An 11033-nucleotide genomic window follows, 5' to 3' on the forward strand; every position below is an offset into this window, starting at 1 on the left:
TTAAACTAATGGTAATTGACATTTTTTTCTATATATATATATGCAGACACACACATATTTCAACTTTTTTTTGTCTCTTTTTTTTATTTCAGGTGGTGACTTTAGCTTGACAACAAAGCTGCTCATCGGTTCTATAATCCCCTGATTCTACACTGTTTCATTGTTAGACACTTCATTCATCGCCCGATAGTACATATATATTTTTGAAACACTTTATATTTGTAAGGTTTAATAAAAAATAAGAGATTAAACTATACATCAAAATATTATTTGGTGTCTAGAGAATTTTCGTTAAAAATAAGTGTAACGTTTCCAACATTATATTTTTAGGTGCAACCGTTAAATTTAGCCATTATCTGACACACGCCACACATATAAAATTTTACTAAATTTAAAAATTTTCATCTTCGATCGACCACCGTCGGTCCGTGATCGTCACCGTTGACACCATCATAACTGCCTCGTCATCGCGACCAAAACCCAGTCCCCATCCACATTGAAATTGCGTCGATCATCATGAAAAACATTGCGAAAGGTCGTCACATTTTTAGGTTTTTCGTTTACATTTTTCGACGATATCAACGCCTACAGTCGTCCGTACGTTACACAGCCGTCACCATTATGTTCCTCGTCATGTTTCGAACAAAATCTGAGCGATGATGACCATTCGTCGTGAGGTGGGGCTACGGGAGGGATGCCGAGGGGGAAGGGGGTTTGATTTGTTTTGTTTGAAAAAAAAGAATATTTTTATTATTAAAAAAATAAAAAAATATAACGGTAGGCAGACTAACGGAGAAAACGTTAGGTACATATTTTTAGCGAAAAATTATTTAGGCACCAAATCATATTTCGAGGAATAGTGTAGACACTTTTGTATTAAGCCTAGTTTTAGATGAAAAATTACATATTTAGTCACTTGACTATCACTTTTGATTTCGTTTTGGTTAATTAATTATTTTTTTTTAAAAATAATTACGACTATCATTATATTTTAATTTTTATTTTAGTCCACCGTTGTAACAAAAAATTAAGAGAATTACTACTCACATACATTTATATGACGGGCATTGATAGTGCAGCAAGTGGTATATTGATCAGCTTACTATTATGCTTTAGAATAAACATCTCGTGCATTACAACAGCTCCATTTCTCAGGAAATTCACAAACAAAGATCAAGATCTTGAGGCTTTCCTGAGAAATAATGGAACCCTAGCTCGTAAAAGATGCAGTTATCCACAAGTCAAGAAGATGTCGAATTCATTCAAAGGAAAGCTGGGAAAAGGAGGTTGTGGAAGTGTTTACAAAGGGAAGTTACCCGACAACCATCTTGTTGCTTTCAAAGTGCTTAATACCTCCAAAGGAAACGGCCAAGAGTTCATCAATGAAGTTGCAAGTATCAGTCGAACGTCTCACGTTAATATCGTCACACTATTAGGGTTTTGTTTGGAAGGTGAGAAAATAGCCTTGATTTTCGAGTTCATGTCGAATGGAACTTTGGAAAAATTCATATACAGAAAAAGCACTTCCCATGATGATGATGGTCGGGTCTTGACAGTGGAATACTTGTACCGAATCGCGATCTGAATAGCTCGGGGGCTTGAATAATTGCACCTCGGCTGCAACACTCGCATCCTGCATTTGGACATAAAACCTCATAACATTCTTTTAGATGATGTATTTTGTCCGAAGATCTCCGATTTTGGGCTTTTGAAACTATCACACAGGGATTTAAATAACGTTCGCGGTCACGTTTTCGGTCGCGTCGCGTTTATTGCGATTGCGGATATAAATGATGCCATCGCGGTCACTGTAGGTGTCGCGGTCGTGAATTTATTTAAATTTTACACAACTTATCCTAAAACATAATAATTTTAATTATAATGATTCATTTTAATGATTTTTATAACGTTTTCTAAGCGAAAATGACATATATAAATATATAATATAGTTTAACCAAATATAAAATTTTAAAAACCCCACAATAGAATAAGATAATTAATGACGAGTGATGACATTGTGAATACATTATTATTTAAAAGAAATAAGACGTATAATATAATTAAATAATATAAAGTAAAAAATTTAATTAACTATTTACTCGGATTCATTTGATTTCAAGCTCTGTGCTTATGGAGTACCGAATGCCTCGTGTTTACTTCGAAATAGTAACAACTGCGTAAACACAAGTTTACATTCTAAAATAAAGATTAAATTATAAATTCTAAAAGATAAGGATAACAAATTAACATATCCCTTAAAAATATTTTAGAATTTATTTAAAAAAAAAATAAAAAGAGGGAAGGAAATGGGAGTGGGAGTGGACGACCCAAACTACTACCTTTTTTTTTTGAGTTAAAACCCAAACATAACATGTTAAAAGAAAATTCCAAAGCTCTTCTCTCTAATTCTTTCCATCGTTTAATTCTCTCCAAGTCCAAATCTCTCAATTCTCAACCTTTCTGTAAATTATCTCTAAGTCCAAATCTCCCTATTCTCAACCTTTCATTTTCACATAATTTCATCGAGCGTCCACTCAACCATATTCTTCGAAGGCGTCACTGTGCGACAATAAACACGGTCGTCTAAGTTTCTTTCCCAGATGTTTTTTGGGTGAGAATTCCAACTCTTTTAAGTTTTTTTTGCAGTAACTTTTGAAAAATGGTAATATCATCCATTATCGGTGCTATTTACTGATACACGTTAAATTGCGGGCGCGACGGACCGCTATCAACGTGAATCCGTTGCCTTTCGGACGACGGTGCAACCACGGAATAACGGCTACTATTACGTTTGCGTCCCACTATTTGAAACCTTGATGTCACGGGACCGATAGGGTTGTATCGATGATAGAAGCAAGAGGAACGATCGGTTACATTGCTCCGGAAGTGTTTTGTAGGAACATTGGAAGCGTTTCGCATAAATCAGATGTGTACAGCTATGGGATGATGATTCTTGAGATGGCTGGAGGAAGAAAGAATATAGATGTCGGGGTACATGAGACGAGTGTGATATATTTTCCACATTGGATTCATCAGAATCTTAAGCAAGGCAATATTGAGCCGGAATTGCTGGGACTTCTAGGTGAAGGAGAAACGGAGATGCTTAATGGGAAAAAAGCCAAATCACCGTTGGTTTATTTTACATAAAAAATTGAATGAAAAATAAAGAAAATAAGAATAATAATGGAATTTCGTTAATTTGCTAGTAAATCATTAATATATATGTATATTATGTGGTGACGCACATATAGGGGCATGGGATGGGGTAGGAGAATTTTATTCATTCCACTGTTATACTTACATTGCCATAGACACTGTCAAACAAACAAATAAAGAATTTTCAAAAAGAAAAGAGAATCAGCTCAAAAATTTGAAGTATTCATTCAAGACTTATCCTACAAATATATATATATATAATATTTACACACATCCCATGTACCATTCAATGTATGTATGTATATATATATATGCCTGGAAATTTAGAAACTTGGTGTTGTGTTTGTTAAAACTGAAAATTAGGGAGAATTATACTTCATTCCTCATACTTTCAATTACAACAAATAAGTCCTTTATATAAACAATTTTCTGTAACTAACTCAATAACTGATATCTAACAAACATAACAAACTAACATAATGTATAACTATATTTAAAATCAGTTAACACTTTCTACACTCCCCCTCAAGTTGGTGGTTGTAAAGAGGTCTTTAAACCCCAACTTGGAAACTAGATAATCATGTTGATGCACACCCAAAGCTTTAGTCATCAAATCTTCTTGCTGCTCCCCTGTCTTGATGTGTTCTGTTTGTATCAAGCCTTCTTGAATCTTCTCTCTGACAAAGTGACAGTCTATCTCAATATGTTTAGTTCTCTCATGGAAAACTGGATTTGCTGCTATTTGCAAGGCTGCTTAACTATCACACATTAGCTTAGCTGGTGCTATATTTTTCAAGCCCAATTCTGCTAACAAACCTTTTAGCCATACTATTTCTGCTGCCGTCCCTGCCATACTCCTATATTCTGCTTCTGCAGAGGAGCGTGCAACAGTGTTTTGCTTCTTGGACTTCCAAGAAATTAGAGACATTCCAAGCTTGATGCAGAAACCAGTTATTGACCTTCTAGTCATAGGGCAAGCAGCCCAGTCAGAGTCACAATATGCAATCAATCTGCATTAACTCGTAGCACTTAATAAAATCCCCTGTCCTGGATTTTTCTTGATATACTTACCACTCTCAAAGCAACTTCAAGATGTGATTGTTTTGGTTGTGCATAAACTGACTAAGAAAATGAACAGCATAGACAATATTTGGCCTTGTGTGAGTCAGATATACTAGTCTACCTATAAGCCTCTGAAAAACAGATTTGTCTTGCAACAATTGTTCATTGCTACAAACTGCTTCATCATACTCAGCTGTAGTAAACTTCTTATTCTGCTCAAGAGGTGTCAAAGTTGGTTTAGCTCCCCCTGCTCCAGTTTCTTTAATTAACTCTAAAGCATACTTTCTTTGATTTAGCACAATTCATTCCTCTGATCTCAGAACCTCTAATCCTAGAAAGTATTTCAACTCTCCAAGGTCTTTCATTTTGAAATTCTTATTCAAAACGTGCTTCAGTTATGCTATCAGTTTCTCATTACTCTCAGTGATTAAAAGATCATAAACATATACTAACAAAACAACTATGGCATTCCCTTATTGCTTAGTGAACATCGAATAATCATATTTGCTCTGCATGTAACCAGCTGTAACTAATGCTTCTGATAGTTTCAAATTCCATTGCCTAGAAGCTTGCTTCAGTCCATAAAGTGATTTATGCAGCGTACAAACCTTAGACTCCATTTGGCTGCAAAAACCATCAGGAAGCACCATATAGACTTCCTCAACTAAGTCACCTTGTAGAAATGCATTATACACATCCATTTGATAGAGAGGCCAAGAAAATATGGAGGCAACATCAAGAACAGTTCGAACAGTGACTAGTTAGCAACTGGAGAGAAGGTATCCACAAAGTCAACTCATTCTCTTTAATTGAATCCTTTGGCAACAAGGCGAGCTTTGAAACGCTCAACATCTCCATTAGCCTTGTACTTGATTCTGTATACCCACTTACAACCTATTGGAACTTTCCCTTCATTGCTTGGATCCACAAAGGGTTGGTTATGGCCTCAGTATAAGTTTTGGGTTCACTTAAATGAGAAGTAGAAGATAAGAAGCTTTGAGTTTTATAAGGTAAGTGAGAATAACAAATGAAATTGGAAATAGGATACTTACTTGGAAGAGATGAAGATTGGTAGGATTGAACATAATCATGTAGCCAATTAGGAGGTTTGATAGTCCTAGTAGACCTTCTATTAGGTAAACACTGATTTTGAGGTAGATGAGGTGAACTAGGACATGGACTTGAAGATGGAATTGGTAAACTAGTTGAAACTTGAGGTGATGTAGAAGAAGAAGAAGAAGAAGAAGGAGAATAAGAAGGTACAAAGGGTGAATCAGAATGAATTGAATTAGATGGTACAGAAATTTCAAGAGTAAGAAAATTAGAATCAACAATGAAAGGTTGAGCAGGAAAAAAAGGAGAAGAATTAGTTAATGGAAATGAAAAAGAAAAGATAGTCTCATGAAAGACTACATCACGATTGACAAAAAAAGATTTTGTATGAAGATAAAAAAGAAGATAGCCCCTTTGAGTTGATGAATAACCCATAAAAACATAAGGTAAGGCCTTTGGAGAGAATCTATCTTTATAGTTAACTTTGGTTGCATAGCAAAGATAACCAAATACTTTCATACAAGAAAGATTAGGTGATTTCTTATAGAAAGCTTCAAATGGACTTTTCCAATTTAGAACAGTAGTAGGGAGCCTGTTAATGATATAACAGGCTGTTAAGACACACTCACCCCAAAATTTGATAGGAACATGAGAATGGAATCTAAGAGCACGAGCTACCTCTAAAAGATGTTTGTGTTTTCATTCAGCAACCCCATTTTGTTGGGGTGTGTGAACACAAGAGCTTTGGTGAACAATACCAAGGGATGAAAATAGTTCAGAACAATTATCACTAAAGAATTCACCACCATTATCACTACGAACATACTTAACCAAAACAGAATGATGAGTTCGAACAAGAGTAAAGAATTGCTTAAGAAAAGGATTGCATCACTCTTAAGTCTCAACAAGTATACCAAGACAACCTAGTGTGATCATCTACAATAGTCAAAAAAGACCTATAACCACTGTGTGTTGAAATCCTATAGGGACCCACAAGTCAACGTGAATTAGATCAAAGGGTTTAGGTGATCTAGATGAACTAATAGGAAATGGTAACCTAGATTGTTTTGCAAGAGGGCAGACAGAACATTGCTTAACAGAATTCTCATTTAAAGGAACAGAACATAAAAAAGGAGTTTTATGCATTTTAACAGTAGTAGCATGCCCTAAACGTGCATGCCAAAACATTGTATTATTATCAGATGAAACAGACATACAACCAGAACCAACTTTTCATTTAGATGATGACAAATCAGAAGTAACATTTGTAGATGACAAACCAGAAATAAGGTATTGATGAACAAATAGAGACCACGAGCTTCCCTACCAATCCCCCTCATCTTCCCAGTGAAGAGATCCTGCAAAATGCATAAATGAGGATAAAAATAATACTGCAATTGAGGTCTTTAGTGAATTTTGACACTGACAACATGTTATGATTAAAATGAGGAACATATAGGATATTTTGGAGAACATCAATTGAGTTAAAATGAAAACTGCCAGTATGGGTGATTGGAATAGTTTTACCAGTGGGTAGATGGACATAACTAGGCTCACATGAAGTTAGAGATTGCAAACAATGACTTTCAGACACCATATGGTCAGTAGCCCCTGTATCAAGTATCCAACGAAAGGAATTAGAAGAAGCAAATGAGCACATGGAAGCAATACCTGCCAGATTAACTGCTGCATCAGCAGAAGGAGTTTTATTCAAGAGCTCAAGAATTTGATGATATTGAGTTGTTGTGAAAACTGGAGCAGGAACAGGATCAGCCGTGCGTGATTCACCAGAACGAGACTCATGATCGGAATCAGCCAGTGAGGGACTAGAGACAAGAGCTGCCTGAGAATTCCTTTTTTTGGTGAATTTGAAGTCTGGAGGAAACCCGATTAGACGATAACAGTTTTCTCGTTTATGGCCTTTTAGTTTGCAGTAATCACAAACGCCAGTGAACCGCTTTCGAACAGAATTTCCAGACGCATTAGAGTACATGGCATCAGCATCCAAAGCACCAGATAACTGAGCTCTTTGTGCTTCTTCTTGCACAATCATTGAGTAGGCTTGATTTACAGTAGGTAGAGGCTGCATAAGTAGAACTTGACTATGAACAACCGAGTAAGTTTCATTAAGTCCCATAAGAAATTGCAACAGCCTCTGTTGTGCAATATGTTTAGAATTTTGCTGAGATGCCTCGCAAATACATGATGAAAGAGGAACTAGGGCATTAAATTCATCCCACAACAATTTCAATTTGGTAAAGTAAGTGGAAATTGTTGAATCACCTTGATGTAGAATAGTTATTTCACGATGGAGAAAATAAATTATGGATCCATCGACCTTGTCGAACCGGTCCTTCAAATCATTCCAGACATGAGCGGCGCTTGAAGCGAAGACGATTCCAGCCGAGAGATCACTGCTCACGGTGTTGAGAATCCAGGACAAAACAAACGCATTGCAGCGTTCCCATTGAGAGTGCAAAATTTCATCATAATCTTCTTTGCAGGAAGTACCATCAACAAGACCTAACTTGTTCTTAGCCAGCAACGCGATTCTCATAGACCGGCTCCAAATGTTGTAATTTTTGATGCCAACTAGACGATGTGAAACCAGAACGCCGCCCGGCGTATCAGATGGGTGCAGAAATAGAGGGTGATTGAAGTCGAGCATGGCGGTAGCAGCAGGGGTGTCAGAGGTATCCATCTCGTCGAAGAGAATAATCGCACAAAGTAATACCTAATTGAGAAGAGAGGATTATGGATTGAAGGAATACACGGGAAGAGTGAGGACGGCCCAAGAATACCTTGGGCTAAACTGATACCATGTTAAAACTGAAAATTAGGGAGAATTATACTTCATTCCTCATACTTTCAATTACAACAAATAAGTCCTTTATATAAACAATTTCCTGTAACTAGCTCAATAACTGATATCTAACAAACATAACAAACTAACATAATGTATAATTATATTTAAAATCAGTTAACACTTTCTACAGTGTTTGTAGTATAACTGCCATTGCTAACCCATTTTATCATCACAGAATCTGGAGAACGAGGCATCGGTCCACTCTTCAACAACCCACCTTCCTCCTCCGCCGTAAACATCTCCATTTGTACGACATTTCCTTTCTTGTAATCCTCATTCTTTATCCCCATCAACGCCTCCAACACTTGTGCCATCGTCGGCCTCATGTCCTTCTCGTCTTGCAGGCACCGGAACGCCACCTCCGCCACTCTCGTTATCGCATTCCTAACCTTTTTGTTCGATTCGAACCCGAGGGACGGATCCACTAGCTCATGCAATGCTCCATTTTGAATCTTGTTGATCGCCATGTTCCGCATGTTGATCTCGTGGCGGTGCCTTGTGATGTCGACCGCCGCTTTCGATGATATTATCTCGATTAGTACGACGCCGAAGCTGAATACGTCGCTCTTGCTAGTAAGCTGGTAGCACTGATGGTATTCAGGGTCGACGTAACCGGGAGTCCCTTGCGGAGCGGTGGAAACATGTGTGACATCGGACGGAAAGAGTCGGGACAGTCCGAAATCTGCGACTTGACATGAAAATCCTTGTCGAGGAGGATGTTGTTGGTTTGACATCACGGTGGATGGTGTCCGAAGCATGGAGATATCTCAATGCATCTGCAGTTTCTATGGCAATCTCCAACCAGATGTTCCAAGAGAGTGCCCCTGGTTTGGCACGGTCACCATGAAGATGGTCTGCAACACTGCCATTCGGTATATATTCGTATACGAGCAAGAGTTCCCGACTGTGCCTCGATGTACTTCCGTAAAGTGAGACGAGATTTTGATGGCGCAACCGAGTTAGAATCTCAATTTCGTTCATGAATTGCTCAACTCTCTTGTAGTTGTTTTATACAAACGTGTAACAGCAACAACTCGACCGTCTCGAAGTTTGCCTGGTGAAGAAAGACGGAAATGAAAATCGATAGACTTTCGACAAACCGATGATTGACATTCGAGTAAAGTTTTTCTTACCATAATATACAGTTCCAAAGCCTCCATCACCAAGTTCCCTATCGGAATCGAAATTGTTGGTAGCTTCTTCAAGTTCCTTATAGGTGAATACATGGACGCAAGCAAAGCTATCACCCTTCTCAGAATCGACCACTGAAGAGCGGTCCAAAGAGTTCTTGCTGGTAAGGAAATATGGCTTGAAGATCCCTTTACCGCGACGACGTCGTAGCCAGAAATAGAAGACAACACAGCTGATTAGTATTCCTCCAGCAGCGGCACCGAAACCTGCATACGTTTCATATCGAAACTTCATTTCATTTCAGTGGGAAAAAATGCATGAAGCAACCGTCTAAGAATGAAACAGAGGAAGATCAGGGAATCATATTACCGATGAGCAGCTTTCTTTTCCAACTAACATCATTATCTGAAATACAAAAAAATATGAAGTTAAATATATATATATATAACTTGCCCATGAAGTTAGTGGCAACAGCCAAGGCAATAATGCAAATGAAAGATAATTGATAACTTGCCTCTCAAGTAAAACTGATTAAGGAAATCTAAAATGAAGAAAAATAACAAAAAAACATGAAGTCATGCAAGGAAGCATTGGTAGAGTTAGAATGTATGCCGTTTGCAGTTACCATCGTTGCAGGTCTTAGGATGAGGTCCGTCTGAGCAAAAGCAAACGAATTCATGAGTATAACCAAAACCGCAACGGCCTTCACTTCTTACAGTTGCTGCAACTATGTGCAGTCCAGTTCAAAACGAACCCCAACTTCAAAACATCGGTATAATTCATTCCTAATAAGCTAACGAAACTAATATCATCGTTGACATACACGTGGGATTCGATCAGAGTTCGGCATGACTCAATCGAGTAATTAGTATTCTCCAAAGCTTCTTTGTGGAAAACAGCAAAGGAATGGAATGAAGTATTGCTAGCACAACTTACTGGATATGTATGGTACGTATGTTTCCCCTCACAATTGTATAAAAAGTAAAGATTGACATTATCAGGACTAAGGCTAAACGGAGTTCGATCGAGACTAACATTTTTCCGGGGAGTCGGACAATGATCCTCATGAACAACAGCGTTGACAACAAGCAATGAATTGTTGTTGTAAAATATATCTCTGATAATGTAAGTTTCCTCAGAAATTTTGAGTATAGGATCTTCTCTTTGCAGGTGATCTCGAAGTTCGGATAGCCACAAAACGATTCTTGTTCATCGAAAATCCAAAAAGGGTAGCTTATATCGGGACCATTACCACAGCTTCGAGGCATACAAGCTTCGAAGTGTAAGTCGGCGGACATGGTTCCGGTTGCCATTGCTAAGGTGATCAAGAAGATGATCATTACATAGGGAAATGATATAAATTTTATCAGCTTTTGTGGATCCATTTGAGGAGAAAGCAAAAGGGTAGTTTATTGTTGTTTAGTGTACAACTTCCTACCTAGATTGACTATACTATATTCAAATCAATGGTGTCGGTTTACCTGATCTCATGCATCCATTAGGGAACTATGGACCAATAAACTATGCATTTTTTCAAATGATTTGGTGGCTCCTACCTTTAATTGCTTCAATGGAAGCCAACTTATGCCCAAAATCCATTACAAATATAATTCGTTCTACAATAATAATAATAATAGAATATTTAAAAAAAATACACTAAACTGCCCTTTATAATCGAGTGCAAACAGATCCACTAAGTTTAAGAATGGATAAGTCTTAAAATTTGAATTTTTTAAAGTAATTATCTATTTTATTAATTATGTAC

The 11033-nt window shown here is 37.4% G+C and overlaps 1 protein-coding gene and 2 pseudogenes across 1 annotated transcript; 1 reads left to right on the forward strand and 2 right to left on the reverse strand.

The window, feature by feature from the left end:
* Positions 1 to 1057: 1057 nt before the first annotated feature.
* LOC120199803 lies at positions 1058 to 3147 on the forward strand (annotated as a pseudogene).
* Positions 3148 to 3297: 150 nt separating this feature from the next.
* LOC120199804 (uncharacterized mitochondrial protein AtMg00810-like) lies at positions 3298 to 4919 on the reverse strand. The gene is made up of 4 exons (XM_039200811.1): positions 4739 to 4919; positions 4276 to 4465; positions 3973 to 4166; positions 3298 to 3314 (listed from the first exon to the last, which is right to left on the reverse strand). The coding sequence occupies exons 1-4, from the start codon at positions 4917 to 4919 to the stop codon at positions 3298 to 3300; spliced, it is 582 nt and encodes a 193-aa protein (XP_039056742.1).
* Positions 4920 to 8247: 3328 nt separating this feature from the next.
* LOC120199806 lies at positions 8248 to 10645 on the reverse strand (annotated as a pseudogene).
* Positions 10646 to 11033: the final 388 nt, after the last annotated feature.

The sequence above is a fragment of the Hibiscus syriacus genome, unplaced genomic scaffold (genome assembly GCF_006381635.1).
Source record: "Hibiscus syriacus cultivar Baekdansim isolate YM2019G1 unplaced genomic scaffold, ASM638163v2 tig00005551_pilon, whole genome shotgun sequence".
Classification (NCBI taxonomy): Eukaryota; Viridiplantae; Streptophyta; class Magnoliopsida; order Malvales; family Malvaceae; genus Hibiscus; species Hibiscus syriacus.